This window comes from Palaemon carinicauda, chromosome 8, assembly GCF_036898095.1.
Source record: "Palaemon carinicauda isolate YSFRI2023 chromosome 8, ASM3689809v2, whole genome shotgun sequence".
Lineage (NCBI taxonomy): Eukaryota > Metazoa > Arthropoda > Malacostraca > Decapoda > Palaemonidae > Palaemon > Palaemon carinicauda.
Window position 1 is genome coordinate 160,010,031 of NC_090732.1, and position 24,821 is coordinate 160,034,851.

General features: G+C 43.9%; 2 protein-coding genes across 4 annotated transcripts in view; both read left to right on the plus strand.

Moving 5' to 3' along the window:
- LOC137646061 (uncharacterized) overlaps positions 1-24,821 on the plus strand; it is a 415,122-nt gene that overhangs the window by 123,393 nt on the left and 266,908 nt on the right. The window lies entirely within an intron of this gene.
- Positions 1-24,821, plus strand: part of LOC137645043 (nischarin-like) — a 74,954-nt gene that overhangs the window by 32,602 nt on the left and 17,531 nt on the right. The window contains exons 2-3 of the mRNA XM_068377901.1: positions 2,740-3,018; positions 21,247-21,414. Coding sequence (XP_068234002.1) covers positions 2,740-3,018; positions 21,247-21,414 — 447 coding nt within the window. The remainder of the gene's footprint in view (positions 1-2,739; positions 3,019-21,246; positions 21,415-24,821) is intronic.

The window sequence follows — 24,821 nt, forward strand, 5'->3', positions numbered from 1 at the left end:
CGCATCGGACACGGGCTGGGGTGCGACGTTGGACGGTCGGGAATGCTCGGGCACGTGGAATGCGGTTCAAAGCGAGTTACACATCAACTGCAAGGAGCTTCTGGCAGTTCATCTGGCCTTGAGAAGCTTCAAGTCCCTCCTTCTAGGCAAGGTGGTGGAGGTGAACTCCGACAACACCACAACACTGGCGTACATCTCCAAGCAAGGAGGGACTCATTCGATGAAGTTGTACGAGATCGCAAGGGACCTCCTCACCTGGTCAAGAGATCGAAACATATCCCTTGTAACGAGGTTCATTCAAAGCGACATGAATGTCATGGCAGACCGCCTCAGCCGGAAGGGTCAAATCATCCCAACAGAGTGGACCCTTCACAAGAATGTATGCAACAAACTATGGGCATTGTGGGGCCAACCCACCATAGATCTGTTCGCAACCTCGATGACCAAGAGGCTCCCAAATTATTGTTCACCGATTCCGGACCCAGCAGCAGTTCACATAGATGCCTTTCTTCTGGATTGGTCCCATCTAGACCTTTATGCGTTCCCCCCGTTCAAGATTGTCAACAGAGTACTTCAGAAGTTCGCCTCTCACGAAGGGACACGGTTGACGTTGGTTGCTCCCCTCTGGCCCGCGAGAGAATGGTTCACCGAGGTACTGCAATGGCTAGTAGACGTTCCCAGAACACTTCCCCTAAGAGTGGACCTTCTGCGTCAGCCGCATGTAAAGAAGGTACACCCAAGCCTCCACGCTCTTCGTCTGACTGCCTTCAGACTATCGAAAGACTCTCGAGAGCTAGAGGCTTTTCGAAGGAGGCAGCCAGAGCGATTGCTAGAGCTAGGAGGACATCCACTCTCAAAGTCTACCAGTCGAAGTGGGAAGTCTTCCGAAGTTGGTGCAAGTCCAATTCAGTATCCTCAACCAGTACCTCTGTAACTCAGATAGCTGACTTCCTTTTATACCTAAGGAAGGAAAGATCCCTTTCAGCCCCCACGATCAAGGGTTACAGAAGCATGTTGGCAGCAGTCTTCCGTCACAGAGGCTTAGATCTGTCTAACAACAAAGATCTACAGGACCTCCTTAAGTCTTTTGAGACCACGAAGGAGCGTCGGTTGGCCACACCAGGTTGGAACTTAGACGTGGTACTAAGATTCCTTATGTCAGCAAGGTTCGAGCCACTTCAATCAGCCTCTTTTAAAGATCTCACTTTGAAAACTCTTTTCCTCGTCTGCTTAGCAACAGCTAAAAGAGTCAGTGAGATACACGCCTTCAGCAGGAACATTGGATTTACATCTGAAACGGCTACATGTTCCTTACAGCTTGGTTTTTTAGCCAAAAACGAACTTCCTTCTCGTCCTTGGCCCAAATCGTTCGAAATTCCAAGCCTTGCTAGTTTGGTTGGAAATGAACAAGAAAGAGTACTATGCCCAGTAAGAGCTCTTAAGTACTATTTGAAACGGACTAAGCCATTACGTGGACAATCTGAAGCTTTATGGTGTGCCATTAAGAAACCTTCTTTACCAATGTCGAAGAATGCAGTTTCTTATTATATCAGGCTTTTAATTCGAGAAGCTCATTCCCATCTGAATGAGGAGAACCATGCTTTGCTGAAGGTAAGGACACATGAAGTTAGAGCTGTCGCAACTTCAGTGGCCTTCAAACAAAACAGATCTCTGCAGAGTGTAATGGATGCAACCTATTGGAGAAGCAAGTCAGTGTTCGCATCATTTTACCTTAAAGATGTCCAGTCTCTTTACGAGAACTGCTACACCCTGGGACCATTCGTAGCAGCGAGTGCAGTAGTGGGTGAGGGCTCAGCCACTACATTCCCATAATCCCATAACCTATTTTAATCTTTCTCTTGAAATGCTTTTTATTGTTGTTTTTTGGGTTGTCCGGAATGCTAAGAAGCCTTTCGCATCCTGGTTGATTTGGCGGGTGGTCAAATTCTTTCTTGAGAAGCGCCTAGATTAGAGGTTGTGATGAGGTCCTTTAGTATGGGTTGCAGCCCTTCATACTTCAGCTCCTAGGAGTCGCTCAGCATCCTGTGAGGATCGCGAGGCTCAGTAAGGAAGACGTACTTAAAAATGGCAGACTAATTGTTCAAGTCGACTTCCTTACCAGGTACTTATTAATTTTATGTTTGTTATTTTGAATAACTGCTAAAATGAAATACGGAATACTTAGCTCTTAAGGTTAACATATATGCTGGTCTCTACCCACCCCCCTGGGTGTGAATCAGCTATATGATCATCGGGTAAGTTTAATATTGAAAAATGTTATTTTCATTAGTAAAATAAATTTTTGAATATACTTACCCGATGATCATAAATTAAAGGACCCACCCTTCCTCCCCAATAGAGACCCAGTGGACCGAGGAGAAAATTGGTTCTGTGTTGACATAGAGTACTTGAGTACCTACTCGACAGATGGCGCTGTTGATGTACACCCCCACCTGTATAGTGATCGCTGGCGTATTCCGCCCGTAGGTTTTTTCTGTCGGGCAGCAGAGCTGACAGCTATATGATCATCGGGTAAGTATATTCAAAAATTTATTTTACTAATGAAAATAACATTTTAGATCACTTTAAACTAATTAATCTCTAACTAAAGATTCAATATTGGTGTTGCATATCTTTATTTAATATGCTTTAGTTTTTAGGGTGAATTTAAAGTTTTTTGGGGGTAGAGAGTTTTCAGCTTCTTATTTAGATGTCATGCAAATGTTTCTTTGCTTGCAGATGGCTTCATTATCACCTGAAACCCCAGGAAATCATATAGAGGCTACCATTCCTAGCACTGAACAATTTGATGGAGTTACTTTGTACAATATAAATATAACAGTTGGGCCTGTTCAATGGTCTGTCAAACAAAGGTATAATGCCTTCGCTGAGCTGCACGATAAGTTAGTGTCGAATCATGGAGTAGCAAGAGACCTTCTGCCACCAAAAAAGATTATTGGAAACAAGGATCCAGCTTTTGTGGAAAAAAGGAGAGGGGATCTTCAGCTTTATTTGCAGGTATGCATTTATTATGTTCGTGTTTGTTTGTATGGTCATATAGGTCAGCCAACATGTGTAATAAGTATTGCGATCTACACACACTTAGTCAAGACATAGCTTACCTCAGTTCTAAAAAGACTACTTAGGCCACTTTCTTCATTACTGCAATATAGATTAATAAGATTACTACGGTCACATATTTCATAGGCTTTGATGAAAAGAGTTGCACAAAAATGAGTTAAAAAGGGGGATTACAGCCAATCCAGAGGCATTTAGGACTGGATAAATGGTAATTCCAAAGGTATAGCCTCAGGATATGGTCAACCATTAAGAAAGAATAGCTGGACACCTTAAGATACCTTGAATGTCCTAATTTTCAATATTAATCTTACCCGATAATCATGTAGCTGTCAACTCTGTTGCCGACAGAAATCTACGGTCGGGATACGCCAGCGATCGCTATACAGGTGGGGGTGAACACCACAGCGCCATCTGTGGTCAGGTACTCCAGTACTTCTTGTCAACACCACCTCAATTTTTCCTCTGTCGTGCCTCCGGCTAGACCTACATGGATACGCTGTTGATTCTGGAGTTATTGCTCACGATTTGGTGATGTATTTGCTCTAGAGTTTAGCCTTCGCTATTCAGGAAGCTATATCATTAGCTTAGCAAGTTTTTGAAATTAATTTGATTTAATTTTTTATTTAATTTTGGTACGAAGAGAGTATGAACTCTCTTTCACTTTTAAATGGCCGACCCTTCCCTTAGACGGAAGTGTTGGTGTCGAAGAGAGTATAGACTCTCTTAATTTTGCTTAACAAAAGTTATAGATTTATTTTATATCTCTCCGCCTTTTATAGGCCTCTTTGATTAACTTCCTTTTATTATAAACTTATTAAAATTAATTTTTATATTTGTTTATATTCGACCTTTCCTAATAGTAGGCGGTCTTTTCTTGGAACCGAAGTTAATTAACATTGAGCCCGTCATTTCGTTTTTACCTGTTAACATATTATGCTATTTTAATGTTTTTGAAAGAATTTCTTTGATAGTCTCGTACTGTTTTCAAAGTTGAACTAACGTTTTGTTTTGTCTCTGCAGTTGTTGACGTTCAGAACGTTCAACTTGCGCTCTATCGTTACGATAGAGAGAGAGTCTATCACGGTGTCACGTTGCAGTAAGAGTAAACCGATTCTAGCGTTTTGTTCATTCTTTCTTAGCTTAAATGGTTTTAATTCTAATAAAGGAACTTTTTATTTGGGAAATCTTTCAGTTTTTTTTTTTTTCCTTTAACAATAATATGTTTTAACGATAGATATAATTGGGCTCTTCTCTCAGGTGCTAAGTCAAGAGAGAGAGAGAGAGAGAGAGAGAGATAGAGACGGAGGGAGAGAGAGGAGGATAAACGTTTCGTTCAAGCGGGTAACGTTGTTATCGTTTTTGCTCTTCTCCCTAGTCTCTTTAGGGGAAGAAGGTAAACGTTTCTAGAGTTTTATTCTTGTTCTCAGGCTTTATGCGGTGAGAGGTTTTAAACGTAGTTTATTTGATCTAGTGTTTAGTCTCTTTTCCAGCCACTGAATTATTTATCTTTCATTATGTTTTTCTTTTTCAATATTAAACTTACCCGATAATCATGTAGCTGTCAACTCCGTTGCCCGACAGAATTCTATGGAGGGATACGCCAGCTATCACAATACTAGAAGGGGGTGTATTTACCAGCGCCACCTGTGGCCAGGTACTCAAGTACTTCTTGTTGACACCTCCTCAATTATTCCTCTGTCGTGCTTCCGGCAAGACGTTCTGGGATACGCTTATGTTCTTGGAGTATTTTCACGACTTTGGTGAAGTATTTCTCTTTGATTTCGGCTGTCGCTTTACTGGAAACTTCTATATTAGCTTAGTTAGCTTTTGGAATTAATTTGATTAATTATGGTGACGAGAGAGTTTGAACTCTCGTTCACCTTTCAATGGCCGACCCTTCCCTTAGACGGAAGTGTTGGTGTCTAAGAGAGTATAGACTCTCTTTCTTAATTTTGCTTAACGAAAGTTATAGATTTATTTTATATCTCTCCGCCTCTTATAGGCCTCTTCGATTAACTTCCTTTTATTATAAACTCATTAAAATTAATTTTTATATTTGTTTATATTCGACCTTCCTAATAGTAGGCGGTCTTTTACCGAAGTTAATAAACTTTGAGCCCGTCATTTCGGTTTTACCTGTTAACATATTATGCTATTTCCGCCACAGAGTTTGAAAGATTTTCTTTGACAGTCTCGTATTGTTTTCAAAGTTGAACTAACGTTTTGTTTTGTCTCTGCAGTTGTTGACGTTCAGAACGTTCAACTTGCACTCTATCGTTAGAAAGAATGTTCACGGTTTCACGTTGCAGTAAGAGTAACCGTGTCTAGCGTTTTGTTCATTCTTTCTTTACTTAATGGTTTTGATCCTAATAAAGGAACTTTTCAGTTTTTTCCTTTAACAATAATATGTTTTAACGATATATATGTTTGGGCTCTTCTCTCAGGTTCTAAGTCAAGAGAGAGAGAGAGAGAGAGAGAGAGAGATAGAGACGGAGGGAGAAAGAGGATAAACGTTTCATTCAAGCCTGCCAGGCGTACGAGTAACGTCGTTATCGTTTTTGCTCTTCTCCCTAGTCTCTTTAGGGGAAGAAACTAAACGTTTCTAGAGTGATCTAGTGTTTAGTCTCTTTCCAACCACTGAATTATCTTTCATTAGATTTTTCTGTTACATTGTAATTCTGTTTTCGCAATTACTAACTTTGAGAAAGGATAGAATTGCGTATTTCAGGTACAAACCACTTAAAGTTTCGAGTTCAGTGAAATAAGTGCAAACAGAAATCAAAGTGATAAGTGATTAGTGCGTGAGGGTACTTTTGTGCGCGCCAGTCGTCCTCCCAGTCCGGGACCTCTTGCAAGCTCCCAAGCCCAGGGGAGAAGCAATGTCGAAGGGCATAAGGGTTCAGCAGGCCTTGATCGGCGCACAGAAGTATTCTCGGTGGTTGTGGGCGTGTCTTACCGAGACCGTCACTCCCACCCGCAGACGATTGAGCCCTTATTTTGCTCGTCTGCAGAAGAGATTAGGGGAGAAAATAAAGGCAGAGTAACGCTGGTCTCAGGTCTCAAGACCTCTTAAACGTTAAGTCCAGACCTATGCCAGACGTACGAAGTTAAAGTTCACAACCCGAATGCAGTCATTGGGTTAGCTCTGACTCTCCTCAATCATCAGTTGATTACACTCCGCCTAAGAGGAGTAAGGTTCTGCCACAACAGATCTCTGCTGTTAAGGCTTTACCTCAGCAGAACTTAGTGTCTGCCGACCCCAAGTTAACTCTACTGCAGTCCATACAGTCACAACTTTCGGTCTTGATGCGTGAGTGTCGGGCTGAGAGTGTTGCGCCTCCGCCTACACTCCCCCCCGCCTATGATCGCTCCGCCTGATCACAGTACCACCTGCCAGGCGTACGATGTTGTGAACTCTACTACAGTCCATGCAAGCACAGCTTTCGGACTTGATGCGTGAGTGTCGGGCTGAGAGTGTTGCTCCTCCGCCTCCGCCTACACTCCCTCCACCTACACTCGCTCCGCCGGATCGCAGTACCATCTGCCAGGCGTACGATGTTGTGGACTCTACTACAGTCCATGCAAGCACAGCTTTCGGACTTGATGCGTGAGTGTCGGGCTGAGAGTGTTGCTCCTCCGCCTCCGCCTACACTCCCTCCACCTACATTCGCTCCGCCTGATCGCAGTACCACCTGCCAGCAGTTCCACCTGCCAGGCGTACGATGTTGAGCCACGTGCTGAGTTTGCTGTTCCCTGTGGTGTTCAGCCTCCGCCTTCCTTAAGGCAACCTTTACATTGGGATCAGGAGGATTATACCTCTCTTCCTCCGCCTCCACTTGCTGCTCCACCAGTGATGCAACACTCGGTTGAGGTACAACAACCTCTCCCGTCCATGAGTCAGTCTCCTCAGCTCTCGCTGCAGCGAGCTCAACCCTCCACAAGGCAAGCACCACAACACCTTAGCCTTGCGCCTCAGGAGCCTCAGCTTGCGAGACATTTACCTTGTTCTGCGCAGCCTCTTCCTCATCGCGCTCCGCTCACACCACAGGAACTGGAACTTGCTACTCCGCTTCCGCCAACCGCTCAGCAAGCGCACCCTTGGGTTCAACCACTCATGCTAGGAGTCAGCCTCCTCCACCCATGCGCCTTCCTTCTGCTTGTCTTTTATTCAGCCTTTGCAGACTGAGCCTCAGGTGTTCCCTCATCGGAGTCTTGAAGAGGAAACCACAACTATTGTTGTTCCAGCTCGTTCTGACTCTGCTGTTCAGCATACCTTACCTCCATTTTCATACCATGGTTTAAACCCCATGCAAGCATGCATAAAGCACTCTAGCACTGGTCATGGAATTTCTGAGAAATGTTAAACGCCATGCACACGCTCTGCTTTCCTTACAGCAGGCTCTGCTTACAGCAGGCTCTGCTTACTACATGCTCAGCATACAGCATGCTCTGCATTCAGCATGCTCTGCATACAACATGCTCTGCATACAGCATGCTCTGCATTCAGCATGCTCTGCATACAACATGCTCTACATACAGCATGCTCTGCATACAGCATACTCTGCATACATCATGCTCTGCATACCTTACCGCATGCTTCTCAACACATCTTGGGTTGTTGCCAACTCACTAGACTGTCAAGCAGTTTCATAACGTTGCCTTCTAGTCTGCTGCTTTTACACCAGTGAACCCTCACTCAGAGAACTTAGCTTTTCTAGGATAAGGTCCCTGTAGATGAGAAAGTTCTTTTCTCCCTCCTTCTGATATTCCCTTGAGGACTCTGTCATTTGGAGGGAGCCTTTAGCTGCATAACCTCTTATGGACTTTTATTTAAGCATAACATGCTGACAGGGAAGGTAATGGTTCCACTTCAGCCGCTAATCCCGTCTGTTACCACACCTGCTCCCATAGACCTTGAGCTGTGTTGCATGACATGCAGTCCAAGCTTAGTCCTTGTTAGAGGATTTTTTGTTTACGGAGTCAATGTGTCACGGGGAAGACGTTCAACAACCAACAGAAGGGACTTGTTGTGACGCAGTGCGGCAACCTCAGCAACCCGTTAAGGAGTTGTCTGTACGACTCAGACAGTCTAGACAGATTCGGGTTGTCACTGTACTTCCTCGCTTGCCCATGATTGACAGTTTACAGACTGTGCAGCAGTATCATGATCTTATGTCCGGCTCCGTCAGACGACTGGCTTTTAAGAGCTCCCACAAGTCGTCGCTGTCTGGAGATTTTCAAATGGACTATGGATCTGACCAAGGAACTGGGCCTCCTGGTCAATTTTGAGGAGTCTCAGCTCGTTCCATCCCAGACCATTGTCTCCTTGGGTATGGATCTTCAGAGTCGAGCTTTTCGGACTTGTCCGTCGGCCCCAAGGATCTTCCAAGCCCTAGAATGCATCCAGAGCATGCTGAGAAGGAACCGATGCTTAGTCAGGCAGTGGATGAGTCTAACAGGGACACTTTCATCGCTGGCCCTGTTCATCGAGTTAGGGAGACTCCACCTCCGCCCCCTTCAGTATCATCTAGCTGCTCACTGGATAAAGGACATGACGCTAGAGACGGGCTCAGTTCCTGTTTCCGAAGAGATGAGGTCTACTCTAACGTGGTGGAAGAACAGCATTCTTCTCAAGGAAGGTCTACCATTGGCTGTTCAGACCCCCGACCACCGTCTCTTCTCGGACGCATCGGACACGGGCTGGGGTGCGACACTGGACGGACAGGAATGCTCGGGAACATGGAATCAGGAGCAAAGGACACTTCACATCTATTGCAAGGAGTTGTTGGCAGTTCATCTGGCCTTGATAAACTTCAAGTCCCTCCAGCTTAACAAGGTGGTGGAGGTGAACTCCGACTACACCACAGCCTTGGCTTACATCTCCAAGCAGGGAGGGACTCATTCGAGGAAGTTGTTCGAGATCGCAAGGGACCTCCTCATTTGGTCAAAAGATCGAAAGCTCACGCTGGTAACGAGGCTCATTCAGGGCGATATGAATGTCATGGCAGATCGCCTCAGCCGGAAGGGTCAGGTCTTCCCCACAGAGTGGACCCTTCACAAGAATGTTTGCAGCAGACTTTGGGCCCTGTGGGGTCAGCCAACCATAGATCTATTCGCTACCTCGATGACCAAGAGGCTCCTCTTGTATTGTTCTCCGATTCCAGACCCAGCAGCAGTTCGCGTGGATGCCTTTCTGCTGGATTGGTCCCATCTCGACCTGTATGCATTCCCGCCGTTCAAGATTGTCAACAGGGTACTTCAGAAGTTCGCCTCTCACAAAGGGACACGGCTACGTTGGTTGCTCCCCTCTGGCCCGCGAGAGAATGGTTCACCGAGGTACTGCAATGACTGGTCGACGTTCCCAGGACTCTTCCTCCTAGAGTGGACCTTCTGCGTCAACCTCACGTAAAGAAGGTTCACCCAAACCTCCACGCTCTTCGTCTGACTGCCTTCAGACTATCGAAAGACTCTCAAGAGCTAGAGGCTTTTCGAAGGAGGCAGCCAGAGCGATTGCCAGAGCAAGGACGACATCCACTCTCAGAGTCTATCAGTCTTAATGGGAAGTCTTCCGAAGCTGGTGCAAGGCCAATGCAGTTTCCTCAACCAGTACCACTGTAACCCAGATTGCTGACTTCCTGTTACATCTAAGGAACGTAAGATCCCTATCAGCTCCTACGATCAAGGGTTACAGAAGTATGTTGGCAGCGGTTTTCCGCCACAGAGGCTTGGATCTTTCCTCCAACAAAGATCTACAGGACCTCCTTAGGTCTTTTGAGACCTCAAAGGAACGTCGGTTGTCCACTCCAGGCTGGAATCTAGACGTGGTCCTAAGGTTCCTAATGTCATCAGGATTTGAACCGCTCCAATCAGCCTCTTTTAAGGACCTCACATTAAAACTCTTTTCCTCGTGTGCTTAGCAACAGGTAAAAGAGTAAGTGAGATCCACGCCTTCAGCAGGAACATAGGTTTCACATCTGAAACGGCTACATGTTCCTTGCAGCTCGGTTTTTTGGCTAAAAACGAGCTTCCTTCCCGTCCTTGGCCTAAGTCGTTCGAGATCCCAAGCCTGTCCAACATGGTGGGGAACGAACTGGAGAGAGTACTTTGCCCAGTTAGAGCTCTTAAGTACTATCTAAGAAGGTCAAAACCATTACGAGGACAATCAGAAGCCTTATGGTGTGCTATCAAGAAGCCTTCTCTACCAATGTCTAAGAACTCAGTTTCTTACTACATCAGGCTTCTGATTAGAGAAGCAAATTCTCATCTGAAGGAAGAAGACCTTGCTTTGCTGAAGGTAAGGACACATGAAGTGAGAGCTGTGGCTACTTCAGTGGCCTTCAAACAGAACCGTTCTCTGCAGAGTGTTATGGATGCAACCTATTGGAGAAGCAAGTCAGTGTTCGCATCATTCTATCTCAAAGATGTCCAGTCTCTTTACGAGTACTGCTACACCCTGGGTCCATTCGTAGCAACGAATGCAGTAGTAGGCGAGGGCTCAGCCACTACATTCCCATAATCCCATAACTTATTAACCTTTCTCTTGAATACTTTTTATGGGTTGTACGGTCGGCTAAGAAGCCTTCCACATCCTTGTTGATTTGGCGGGTGGTCAATTCTTTCTTGAGAAGCGCCAAGGTTAAAGGTTGTGATGAGGTCCTTTAGTATGGGTTGCAGCCCTGTATACTTTAGCACCTTTGAGTTGATTCAGCCTCCCAAGAGGAACGCTGCGCTCAGTAAGGAAGACGATCTTATTAAAGGCAGAGTAACGGTTCAAGTCGACTTCCTTACCAGGTACTTATTATTTCATTGTTATTGTGGATAACTGATTATATGAAATACGGGATACTTAGCTATCCTTTAGTCTTGTACACTGGTTTTTCACCCACCCCCCTGGGTGTGAATCAGCTACATGATTATCGGGTAAGTTTAATATTGAAAAATGTTATTTTTATTAATAAAATAAATTTTTGAATATACTTACCCGATAATCATGATTTAATTGACCCTCCCTTCCTCCCCATAGAGAACCAGTGGACCGAGGAATAATTGAGGAGGTGTCAACAAGAAGTACTTGAGTACCTGGCCACAGGTGGCGCTGGTAAATACACCCCCTTCTAGTATTGTGATAGCTGGCGTATCCCTCCATAGAATTCTGTCGGGCAACGGAGTTGACAGCTACATGATTATCGGGTAAGTATATTCAAAAATTTATTTTATTAATAAAAATAACATGTTACATTGTAATACTGTTTTCGCATTTACTAACTTTTAATGAAGGATAGAATTGCGTGTTTCAGGTACAAACCACTTAAAGTTTCGAGTTCAGTGAAATAAGTGCAAACAGAAAATCAAAAGTGATAAAGTGATAAGCGCAAAGTGTTACAGTGTTGCGTTCGAGGGTTCGTCTGTTCGTGCCAGTTGTTCGCCTAGTCTGGGACCTCTTACAAGCTCCCAAGCCCAGGGGAGAAGTAACGTCGAAGGACTTATGGGTTCATCAGGCCTTGATCGACGAACAGACGTTTCCCTCCGTGGTTTCGGGTGTTACCAACTCACGTAGCCGACGTGATCACCCTACCCACACAAAGACGAGAGAGCCCTTTTATTCCTCGTCTGCGGAAGAGGTTTCTCGCAGAAACCATGGACCAAATCTTGCAGCTTTTAAGTGCAAGTCGGTCCCTTCCGCGCAAGTCCAACTCCTAGGTGGTGCCATTAGCACTGGGTCAGTTCGGACTTGCTGCAGTACGACAACTGCACACCTCCCAGAGAGGCAAGGTGGTATCGCAACAGACAGTAACTCCGTCTGTTGCCGCACCAGCTGTTTTAGACCCTCAGTCTCAACGGACAGTAGCTCCGTTTGTTGTTGTCTTTCTTAAACTCTAGTGGTCTATGCTGCTGACAATGCAGTCTCAGCTTGCGGTGTTGATGCAGGAGTTTCAGGCAGAGAAGGTTAGCACACCTCCTCCTGCGAGCACTCCTCCACCTCTGCGCAGTCCACCCTGCCAGACGTATGATGTTGAGGTTCCTCAACCTACCTCCACGCGTGAGCTGCCGCATTGGGAGTTGCCAGATACCAGCGCTGTGCATCAACCTCCACTTTCCTTGAGGCAGGAGCCTCTTGCTATGCGGCAACCTCCTCAACACTTGAGGCAGGAGCCTTATGCTTTGCAGCAACCTCCTCTACCCTTGAGGCAGGAGCTCCATGTGTTGCGACAACCTCCTCCATCCTCGAGGCAGCAACCTCTTGCGTTGCGGCAACCTCCACCATCCTTGAGGCAGCAACCTCAACTCTTGCGGCAGCCACCTCCACTCTTGAGGCAAGAACCTCAACTCTTGAGGCGAGAACCTCAACTCTTGAGGCAAGAGCCTCAACTCTTGAGGCAAGAACCTCAACTCTTGAGGCAAGAACCTCAACTCTTGAGGCAAGAGCCTCAACTCTTGAGGAACCTCATGCTATGAGGCAGCCGCCTCAACGCATGCAGCAACCGCATTCTTCACAGCATGAGCCTCTCTCTGCGCAGCTACCTCCTCAAACCTTGAGGCAGACGCAACTCTTGAGGCAGGAACCTCACAGGAGCCTCATGCTATGCGGCATCCTCCTCAAACCATGAGGCAGGAGCCTCATGCTATGCGGCATCCTCCTCAACCCATGAGGCAGGAGCCTCATGCTATGCGACATCCTCCTCTACCCATGAGGCAGCCTCATGCTATGCGGCATCCTCCTCAACCCATGAGGCAGGAGCCTCATGCTATGCGGCATCCTCCTCAACCCATGAGGCAGGAGTCTCATGCTATGAGGAGCCTCATGCTATGCGGCATCCTCCTCAAACCATGAGGCAGGAGCCTCATGCTATGCGGCAACCGCCTCAACCCATGAGGCAGGAGCCTCATACTATGCGGCATCCTCCTCAACGCATGCGGCATAAGCCTCATCCCTTGCAGCATGAGCCTCATCCCATGCAGCATGAGCCTCATACCATGCAGCATGAGCCTCATCCCATGCAGCATGAGCCTCATCCCATGCAGCATAAGCCGCACGCCATGCAACATGCTCTGCTTACCTTACAGCATGCTCTACATACAGCATGCTCTGCATACAGCATGCTCTGCATACCTTACCGCATGCTTCTCAGTCACACATCTTTGGTTGTTGCCAACTCACTAGACTGTCAAGCAGTTTCATAACGTTGCCTTCTAGTCTGCTGCTTTTGCACCAGTGAAACCCTCACTGAGAGAACTTAGCTTTTCTCGGATATGGTTCCTGTAGATGAGAAAGTGCTATTCTCCCTCCTTCTGATATTCCCTTGAGGACTCTGTCATTTGGAGAGGAGCCTTTAGCTGCTTAGCCTCCTATGGACTTTTATTTAAGCAATAACATGCTTCCAGGGAGGGTAATGGTTCCACTTCAGTCGCTAACCCCGTCTGTTACCACACCTGCTCCCATAGACCTTGAGCTGTGTTGCAAGACATGCAGTCCAAGCTTAGTCCTTGTTAGAGGATTTTTTGTTTACGGAGTCAGTGTGTCACTGGGAAGACGTTCAACAACCAGCAGAAGTGACTTGTTGTGACGCAGTGCGGCAACCTCAGCAACCCGATAAGGAGTTGTCTGTACGACCCAGACAGTCTAGACAGCTTCGGGTTGTCACTGTACTTCCTCGCTTCCCCATGGTTGACAGTTCACAGACTGTGCAGCAGTACCATGATCTTGTGTCCGGCTCCGTCAGACGACTAGCTTTTAAGAGCTCCCACAAGTCGTCGCTGTCTGGAGATTCTCAGATGGACTATGGATCTGACCAAGGAACTGGGCCTCCTGGTCAATTTTGAGGAGTCCCAGCTCGTCCCATCCCAGACCATTGTCTACCTGGGTATGGATCTTCAGAGTCGAGCTTTTCGGGCTTTTCCGTCGGCCCCAAGGATCTACTAAGCCCTAGATTGCATCCAGAGCATGCTGAGAAGGAACCGATGCTCAGTCAGGTAGTGGATGAGTCTAACAGGGACACTTTCATCGCTGGCCCTGTTCATCGAGTTAGGTAGACCCCACCTCCGCCCCCTTCAGTATCATCTAGCGGCTCACTGGATAAAGGACATGACGCTAGAGACGATCTCAGTTCCTGTTTCCGAAGAGAGGAGGTCTACTCTCACGTGGTGAAAGAACAGCTTTCTTCTCAATGAAGTCTACCTTTGGCTGTTCAGAAACCCGACTGCCGTCTCTTCTCTGACGCATCAGACACGGGCTGGGGTGCGACTTTGGACGGACAGGAATGCTCGGGAACATGGAATCAGGAGCTAAGGACACTTCACATCTATTGCAAGGAGCTGTTGGCGGCTCATCTGGCCTTGATAAACTTCAAGTCCCTCCAGCTTAACAAGGTGGTGGAGGTGGACTCTGACAACACCACAGCCTTGGCTTACATCTCCAAGCAGGGAGGGACTCATTCGTGGAAGTTGTTCTAGATCGCAAGGGACCTCCTCATCTGGTTAAAAGATCGAAAGCTCACGCTGGTAACGAGGTTCATTCAGGGCGATATGAATGTCATGGCAGATCGCCTTAGCCGGAAGGGTCAGGTCATCCCCACAGAGTGGACCCTTCACAAGAATGTTTGCAGCAGACTTTGGGCCCTGTGGGGTCAGCCAACCATAGATCTGTTCGCTACCTCGATAACCTAGAGGCTCCCGTTGTATTGTTCTCCGATTCCAGACCCAGCAGCAGTTCACGTGGATGCTTTTCTGCTGGATTGGTCCCATCTCGACCTGTATGCATTCCCGCCGTTCAAGATTGTCAACAGGGTACTTCAGAAGTTCGCCTCTCGCAAAGGGACACGGCTGACGTTGGTTGGCTCCGCTCTGGCCCGCGAGAGAATGGTTCATAGAGGTACTGCAATGGCTGGTCGACATTCCCAGGACTCTTCCTCTAGGAGTGGACCTTCTACGTCTACCTCACGTAAAGAAGGTACTTCCAAACCTCCACGCTCTTCGTCTGACTGCCTTCAGACTTTCGAAAGACTCTCAAGAGCTAGGGGCTTTTCGAAGGAGGCAGCCAGAGCGATTGCCAGAGCAAGGAGGACATCCACTCTCAGAGTCTATCAGTCTAAAGGGGAAGTCTTCCGAAGCTGGTACAAGGCCAATGCAGTTTCCTCATCCAGTACCACTGTAACCCAGATTGCTGACTTCCTGTTACATCTAAGGAACGTAAGATCCCTATCAGCTCCTACGATTAAGGGTTACAGAAGTATGTTGGCAGCGGTTTTCCTCCACAGAGGCTTGGATCTTTCCACCAACAAAGATCTACAGGACCTCCTTAGGTCTTTTAAGACCTCAAAGGAACGTCAGTTGTCCACTCCAGGCTGGAATCTAGACGTGGTCCTAAGGTTCCTTATGTCATCAAGATTTGAACCTCTCCAATCAGCCTCTTTTAAGGACCTCACATTAAAAACTCTTTTCCTCGTGTGCTTGACAACAGCTAAAAGAGTAAGTGAGATCCACGCCTTCAGCAGGAACATAGTTTTCACATCTGAAACGGCTACATGTTCCTTGCAGCTCGGTTTTTTGCTAAAACGAGCTTCCTTCACGTCCTTGGCCTAAGTCGTTCGAGATCCCAAGCCTGTCCAACTTGGTGGGGGACGAACTGGAGAGAGTACTTTGCCCAGTTAGAGCTCTTAGGTACTATCTAAAAAGGTCACAACCTTTACGAGGACAATCAGAAGCCTTATGGTGTGCTATCAAGAAGCCTTCTCTTCCAAGGTCTAAGAACTCAGTTTCTTACCTATTCAGGCTCCTGATTAGGGAAGCACATTCTCATCTGAAGGAAGAAGACCTTGCTTTGCTGAAGGTAAGGACACATGAAGTGAGAGCTGTGGCTACTTCAGTGGCCCTCAAACAGAACCGTTCTCTGCAGAGTGTTATGGATGCAACCTATTGGAGAAGCAAGTCAGTGTTCGCATCATTCTATCTCAAAGATGTCCAGTCTCTTTACGAGAACTGCTACACCCTGGGACCATTCGTAGCAACGAATGCAGTAGTAGGCGGGGGCTCAACCACTACATTCCCATAATCCCATAACCTTTTTAACCTTTCTCTTGAATACTTTTTATGGGTTGTACGGTCGGCTAAGAAGCCTTCCACATCCTTGTTGATTTGGCGGGTGGTCAATTCTTTCTTGAGAAGCGCCGAGGTTAAAGGTTGTGATGAGGTCCTTTAGTATGGGTTGCAGCCCTTTATACTTCAGCACCTAAGAGTCGTTCAGCATCCTAAGAGGACCGCTACGCTCAGTAAGGAAGACGTACTTAATAAAGGCAGAGTAATGGTTCAAGTCGACTTCCTTACCAGGTACTTATTTACTTTATGTTATTTTTGAATAACTAATAAAATAAAATACGGGATACTTAGCTTCTTTGTTAACATGTATGCTGGTCTCCACCCACCACCCTGGGTGTGAATCAGCTACATGATTATCGGGTAAGATTAATATTGAAAAATGTTATTTTCATTAGTAAAATAAATTTTTGAATATACTCACCCGATAATCATGATTTAATTGACCCACCCTTCCTCCCCATAGAGAACCAGTGGACCGAGGAAAAAATTGAGGTGGTGTTGACAAGAAGTACTGGAGTACCTGACCACAGATGGCGCTGTGGTGTTCACCCCCACCTGTATAGCGATCGCTGGCGTATCCCGACCGTAGATTTCTGTCGGCAACAGAGTTGACAGCTACATGATTATCGGGTAAGTATATTCAAAAATTTATTTTACTAATGAAAATAACATTTTACTGAATGCTCTGTGTTTGTTTCATTCCAAACTCATCATTCATATCCTGGCTACATTTTAAATTTCCACGACTCAATAGTGTTTTGTTAATGAAAAATAATTTGTTGTACCATTGCTCATAAAATTTTGTAACCTTGGTTACTCAAAAGTAAAGTGTAGCAATTCTTGCCTGTTTGTCATGCTAGTAACGCCTGGTCGTAGTTTTCCTATAAAATTAATCAGCAACAAATATAAACATAAAATGGAAAGACCATAATATTAAATCAGCCGAAATTGTGTAGGCACATATGTCTGGGAAACTACGACTAACTGTTACTAGCATGACAAACAGGCAAGAATTGTTTAATATTGAACCATATGATGGAGAAAGCATGACTACTGTATTGGAGTTAACTGCATACCTAGTATTATGAGGAGGATGATACTACCTGGGAAGATCTGAATGCAAAGGATGGTCAGAGTTGTGAAAAATCTTATGGAATAAATATAAAGAATAACAGAATGTTGGTGCAAGAGATTAATATAAAGACCAGGAATAAAAGATGTAATAGACTACAAGTTCTTGTCCAACTAATTAAGATGGGATTCAGCAGCTGAAGACCATACAGGAGAAAAATGAATACTAAAAATTAGTCAGAATAAGATAATTCAAACATTTCTTGAGAATAAATTGATTATCGAAAATCTAGAAAGACTTTCTCAATAATCCAGTTTTTTGTCCAGTTAAAGAAGAAAAAGACTAAATGTGTTTCTCAAAAGTAATTTGCAATCAAGAATCACACCTAACATTTTAAAGGAGTTTTATAGAGGTATAGAAACATTATCAGTGCAGAGATCTCGATGTTGAAGAGCCACCGTCATCGACCTACTTACAATCTTACTTTGAGTTTTGTTTCGGTTCTACTTTGCTCCCCATAATTTGTACCTTATACTAATTTTAGTTATGTCTCTATTAAGGGATTCAGCAATCCCAGATATGCATTCAGAAGATGAAATTGAGGAAAAGAGAGTAGCATCATCTGCATATGTAATGAACTTGTTTTCTAGGCCAAACCATATAACTGTATCGTGTTTATACGGTAGTATGAAAAGTAACGGGTAAAGGTCACTACCCTAAGGAACACCAGTTATCACATTCCTATATTCACTATGGTGCCCATCAACAACAACTCTGCAATCTAAATTTATTACTTAAAAATTAAATGACACTAAGGAAAGACCCACCTACTCCCAACTGCTTGAGTTTGAAAACAAAGGCCTCATGATTAACAGTCAAGGGTAGGAATAAAATCAAGAACAATCATATGAAGTTCCTGACCACAATCAAGGGATTTCTTTACGGCATTTTTATTGATAAAAGGGCATCATATGTTCCAAGGCTTTTGTAAAAGCCAACTTGCAAACTAGGGAACAGATGCTTACCTTCAGCATACATGATTAGACATTTTGACAAAAGACATTAAAAAACTTTAGATAATATGGGAGTTATGGAAATTGGGAAGTAATCAGCTGGGATAGAGCTACTACAAACATATTTACCTAATGGAGTAACATTACCCATTCTCCAACAAGTAGTAAAAGAACCTCTTCTTGGTAACTTGCAGAAAATAACAGACAACTTAAAAGCTAAGAAATCAGGGTCTTGTTAAAAAGCCAAAAATAAATATCATCTGGGTCTACAGTACACCTCCATAAGCATCAAGGTCCATCAAGAGGACTGAAAAGCTAAAATAGTTAATTTAGCATCAGAAAATCTGGAATAAGGAAGAACAAGTTTCTCATTACTCTGCTTCTTACACTGTACTGTCAAACACTTAAGCCAGAAATGTTGTTGCCTTTTCCTCTGGACAGTGAGTTACAAAGCCATTTGGTTTAACTAAAGGAGGAACTGTTAAGTCCATACCAAAGAGTGTAACTTTAAGGGCACCGCATCACTTATGTTCCTGGACTGTACCAGACAGAGTTCTTTTATGGTTAGGTTGTATTCCTTTTCAATTGAAGCATAAAAACACTATGAGCAAAAGTTCTAAACTGAGTATAATTATTCCAAGTCAAATCTGACCTGTTACCCTTCCAAAGATGATAGGCCTCCTGCTTCTCCAAATAAGTGACTACAATCATCATGGAACCAGGGTTTGTTTTAACACATGAAAAGGGATAAGTCTATCAACTATGTTGACCAGATTCTCATTCAAGAGAAAAACAGGCTCAACACTTAAACAATTGTGGCCAATTAAGATTCAAAAGATCCCTCAAAATGCGCTTCCAGTCTGCTTGAGATTTTATATATATTTTACATGAGTATGACACATCAGGACAGGCTGCTTATTCTTAATTACCTCTGCCAACAAAGTTGGAAGGTGGTTATTTTTTTGTCACTGTTTGTTTGTTTGTTTGTGAACAGCTTCCTGGCCACAATTTTAATCGTAGAGTGATGAAACATGCAGGGATTAACTGTTATATAAAAAGCTGGAAATAATTGAATTTTGGAAGGTCAAGGTCACTGTCAAGCAAAATGTCCAATTCATGCAATCAGTTATAAGTTTGGACATCATTGTCAAAGAAACTTCAAACTTGGTTCATATGTGAGTGAATGAAAATCCACGTCAATTAATACATGTTGAGGTCAAAGGTCAAGGTCAAGGTTGAGCCAAAGGTCGAGAAATAAGCTGCCACATCAGAGGTCTGTGCTCTGCTGAGTGCTCCTCTAGTTACTAATGAAATTAAGGCATGTTCAGACATCTTAAATGGGGAAACAACCATACTTCTTATAACATCAGGGAACTCATTGTACAGTATACTAGGTCCAAACATTTACCAGACCTGTGATTAACTTCACTTATTACTTGCTCACTGCCTGATTCAGAAGTTAAGTCCATTGCTCCTAGGCCATGGCAATCAGTAGGAGAAACAGAATTTAAACACTTCCTATGTTGAGCATTAAAATCATCAACAAGAACAAAAGAAGCCTTTCTAACATCTTGTATCTTCGCCAGAATGGTAAGAAGACAATCAAAGTTAGAATCATCCAAGTCTGGATTCCGATAGATAAAACTCAAATAAAAATTGTTATGCCTGCCACAAACTTTTATTATGTGAATCTCGTGACATCTACATTCATAGCAGGACTTATTAAAAGCAGGGTACTCACTCCTAATATACACTGGCATTCCTCTTGCCCTAGTAATAGCAACCCATTTCAAAATTATTGGTTTCTTAAAAGTTGTAATAAGGAGCTTAGATCAGTGCCTCATTAGAAAACTAAAGTTTCTGAGCATAATGGAAAGGGGTGTAGTCCACTGTGACCCCTTCAGAGCAAATTCAGAGCTAATGAGATCATTGAGATCCCTGCTGAGTAAATAATCAACAGATCTCATGATCTTAGCAAATTCTTTCACCCAGCTAAAATATATAAATTAGTCTAAATCTATTAATCAGTTTTACACTGGGAGGGGAAGACCAATAAGGCCTAACCCTGTTTACAAGAGGCTAACAATGCTGACCTAATCGGTTTACAACTTCAATATCTGCATAACAAACACAATTACTCAACTGCTGGTGCATATAACAAAAAAATTCACTTATATTATAATGTAAATGTAATGAAAAGATGAAAAACCTGATTACTGTAACTTACTGTTTTGGTCTTCTTGTTATACTTGAACAATAATGGCATTGTTCAGTCCTTATCAGTGAATATAAAGATGGCGGTTGGATGCAAATTGATGTGTTTGTAGCATTGTCTCCGAATGGGATGATGGTTCCTTTCTGTGAGGTGGTGACATAGTAATGACGTCACTCATAGCAGACAAATTTCAGCATTGGAGGTGCTCTGTTCGAGTTAGAGCGAGCCTGAACTCGAAGGTCCCCCTTATACACACTACAGTAAATCTATTCTATGCACATTGATACACTGGCCCCAAAGCAAGGGAGACAATATTTCTTTAGTATTTATGTCATTCGTATCCCTATTCTAGCATTTCATGGGAAAGTCCTTGGAGATCACACAGCACTTTAACCCTAAAAATAAAATTTTATTATTAAAATTTAATTTTATTGATCATTTAGATTCCTTTCCTCCTCACTTATAGTGAATTTTTGTACCATATATTTCAAAATGTGATGAAATCTATAAGGAGTATAAGGGGGAATGAAGCAGTGTCCCCTCAGTTTTCTCCGACTCATTATCCACCAGGTCTTTGGCGGTAGACATAGTAGGGAATTTGCTTATAGGGTAAAAAGGGTAGACTTTTTTATTCTTTATTAGTATATTTGTATATTTTTCTACAAAGCTATTCTTCCAAATAGGTAAGAACTATGAATTGTGAGAAAGTATTCAAATCATTTTGTTTTATCTTTACTTTGCAAAGATTTTAATCTGATTTACTTTCTTTACAGACTATTATCAACTTCATGCATCATGCCTTACCGCGTGAATTGGCTGAATTTCTGGACTTTCATGAGTATGAGCTCACCCATCTCCTACAGTCATTAGCCAGAAGATTTTTTCATGAAGGAGATCAGTTGCTGGAGAATAGCCAACCTGTAACTTTTACACCGTTACAGGTACATAAGTTTGAATAGCTTCCATGATTACATTTCTGTATCTTTTTCATTGTACAGTACTGTACAGAGAGCCATAGTTTGTTTCTACGTGCCATACAAACCCTTGTCCTTTAATTACGGAGATTACTTCGGTGCGAGCTGGAATCGGTCATTGAAATGTATAATGAGCAGTTATTAGACTGGAGAGGTGCGGCCAAGAAGGCCCACCCCCCTTCCAGTTGGCTTGTCCCTCACTTTTGCTTCGACCGCTGTGGCATACAAATGTACTTAGAGCATTTATCAAAACTCTTCCAATGTATGATTGTTGTGAATAATGGAATGAACACAAGAACTTTGTTATCTGGGGGGAAGAGTGAATGTTGCAACCACTTCATGGCAAAGCCGGCTATAGATCCGCACTCTCTCTGTGCTTTGTGTCGAGGGTATTTCTGTTTGCAGCCATCCCCTTGTGCCGAGTGTTGATCATGGCCTCTGGTGCAGTGGCAAGTGTATGCCCTGAAGGGTAAGAAACACGCGAGGCGTTCGTCGGAGTTGGATTGGGCTTGCCCAAAAAAACACCGTGAAGTCTTTCGCCACCACTGTCTCCACAGTGAGTCTGCTGCTGCTGCCCCTGCGCTTACGCCCTTAGATCGATACTCACTGTGCAGGTATGTGATCTACAGGAACCAGTGTTGGATCCTCCAGTGTCAGGGACTTTAGTGGTTGATGAGTCAGGTTTGGTTGCTCCCAGTCCCAATAAGAAAGGTCAGGGCAAGGGCAAAGGTAAAGGTAAGGTCAAGTGTGGTCCCCCTGTCCATGATGTAACCTCGATCCCTGACCCATTGCCAGCACTTCCTCTACCTCTTCCCCTGTATCTGTTGCTTGACCCTTGTGCCTGGGGGATCTGGCATGTGTTCTTCCCGTCCTGTTCAGGGGTCGCCAGGACCTTGCGAGTGTGCCATCTCCTTTCCCTTGTGACAGTGTGCCCCAGTGTTGGGCTCCTGGGGGAGCAACCCATGTGATTTCTCCCTCAGGTGGAGTATCGTCGTTGGTTCTCACTCAGACCTTGACCGCTCTGTTTGCAGAGCCAGGAAAAGGAAGAAGCGTCTGTGTGTTTCTTCCTCATCCTCTTCTTTCTCCTCCTCTTTGTTGTCCTATAACTCTGATTCCTACTCTATGGATGTGTTTTTCTCTCTGGTATGAGGTACCCTAGCATGGAAGGTGGATGTTCTCCCAAATCTAGCCCTGTATGCGTTGTTTCTGTGTTCAATGATCTGGTCGCTGATAAATAAGTTCAGGGTATCTTCAACCAGCAAAATGACCCTGGTGGCTCTCTTTTAGCTGCTGAGAGAGTGGTTTACAGATCAGTGGGCTCTGTTGTCAGAATATCTGAGGAGATTACCTTATAGGACCAATATTATCAGACAACCAATTTCAACATCAATTCACTCAAACCTACACGTGGTTCATCTAACTGCATGGAGATAGTTAACTTTACAGTATACAGGTATGCAACAAAGAAGGATTTTTTGTGTCCTCTAGATTGTCTATTTCAGGTTCCAAAAGGCAATCTATTAATGCAGTAATTTGTATGAGACAGTGGAATGTGAATTTTGATTAGTGTAATTTCATGAAGTTTCATTTATAAGAACTTTGGATTATTCTGTATTGTTGAGTTTTGCTTTTTGTGTCTTTTAACCCTTTTACCCCCAGGCTACTTGGAAATTTCCAACCCTTAACCCCCAGGGGGTTATTTTTTTCCCAGCACATTTTGCAGTATTTTTTTTTAAATTGCTCTAACAGCCTTAATTTTTGTCATAGAGAGGTTAGGTTGGTCTCATTCTCTTGGAAAATGCCTGAATTTTCTAAAAAAATTATCAAAAATTTGAAAAAAGTATTTTTTATAGCATTTTTTTGCAAGGACGTACCGGTACATCCATGGGGGTAAAGGGATGGATTTTGTGAAACATACCAGTATGTCCTTTGGGGGTAAAAGGGTTAAAAGGAAATTATCTTTTAAAGCTATCAATGGTTATAGATCCATGCTTAATACTGTTCTCAAGTATCTTAGATTTTATTTATCCTCTTCAGGTATTATTGCAGATGTTTTTGGCCTTTTGCAATTGCAAAACTTTCAGCTGTCTTTTACATACATATACCAAGGCACTTCTCCCAATTTTGGGGGGTAGCCGACATCAAACAAATGAAACAAAAAGGGGACCTCTCCTCTCTACATTCCTCCCAGCCTGAAAAGGGACTCAACCGAGTTCGGCTGGTACTGCTAGGGTGCCACAGCCCACCCTCCCCCGTTATCTTTTATGTGTTATAAAACGGATTTTGAAGCTAAGCAAAAAGTCAATTTTTGGGTGAGATAGCCATGTCGTCCTAATGGAAGATTCCTACTGGTAGCTTTCTAAGGGATATTTGACTACAGTGATGCTCCAAGAGAATTAACCTTTAGGTCTCCAGAATTCTAACTCCTGCCACGAATATCCTTAAATTTCACTTAAGGATATCGCATAATATCAGGAGACGTATATCTTGATATGACACATAGCGATCTTCACCCCGAATAGCGTTATCGTTTTGAGGGGGAAGAGTGGCGAAAATAGAAGGGGAGCCTTTATCAAGGTTACCCTTCCTCCCGTACTATTACGAGTATCCAAGATGGCGCTCATTCCTTGTAGCATTGAGCATGGTGCTACAGATATAGTAGTTTTCGGGAGGGATCTTGACTATGCCTTTTCTATGGAAAAGGAGGGCAGGTCCATCAGGACGACATGGCTATCTCACCCAAAAATAGATTTTTCGCTTCGCTTCAAAATAGTTTTTCTTTGGCTCAAGCCATGTCGTCCTGATGGAAGCCTACCAGAGAATTACTAGAAAGTACTGTATCTGTGGATTTTCATTGGTGCCTTAACCTTAGGACAAATTTTCTATGGTCATCCTGACCATTGAGACATATGACGATACCGTTATACGTCATTACCACTAATCATGGACAATGTTAGGGCTTCCTGCCCCCTGCAGGGAAGAGTCATACTAGACAGTAGAAAAGAGGCCTCAAGGTTTGCATATATTGTGTGAACAAACATAAGTATCAACTAGATTTACAAAGGTCTCATGGTATGTATATATTGTCAGAACAACTAAGTATCAACTATATCCATAGTTTGCAAGCATACAACAATATGAGGTTTACGTAGTTAAATAAGTAAGAGAACTGTGGCTATATTTATTGTGTTAATTGCAGGGCAAAATAAGACGCAATTACACTCTAATAGACATTTATTTTGAATAAATGTCCTAATGGAATAACGAGGGTAACATGTTTCGGGAATTATATGTACAACGTATACAGAAAACGTTTTTCTTCCTGAGAGGGAAGAAATGATCAGTGCCACTCTGAAATTTGAAAATTTTGATAA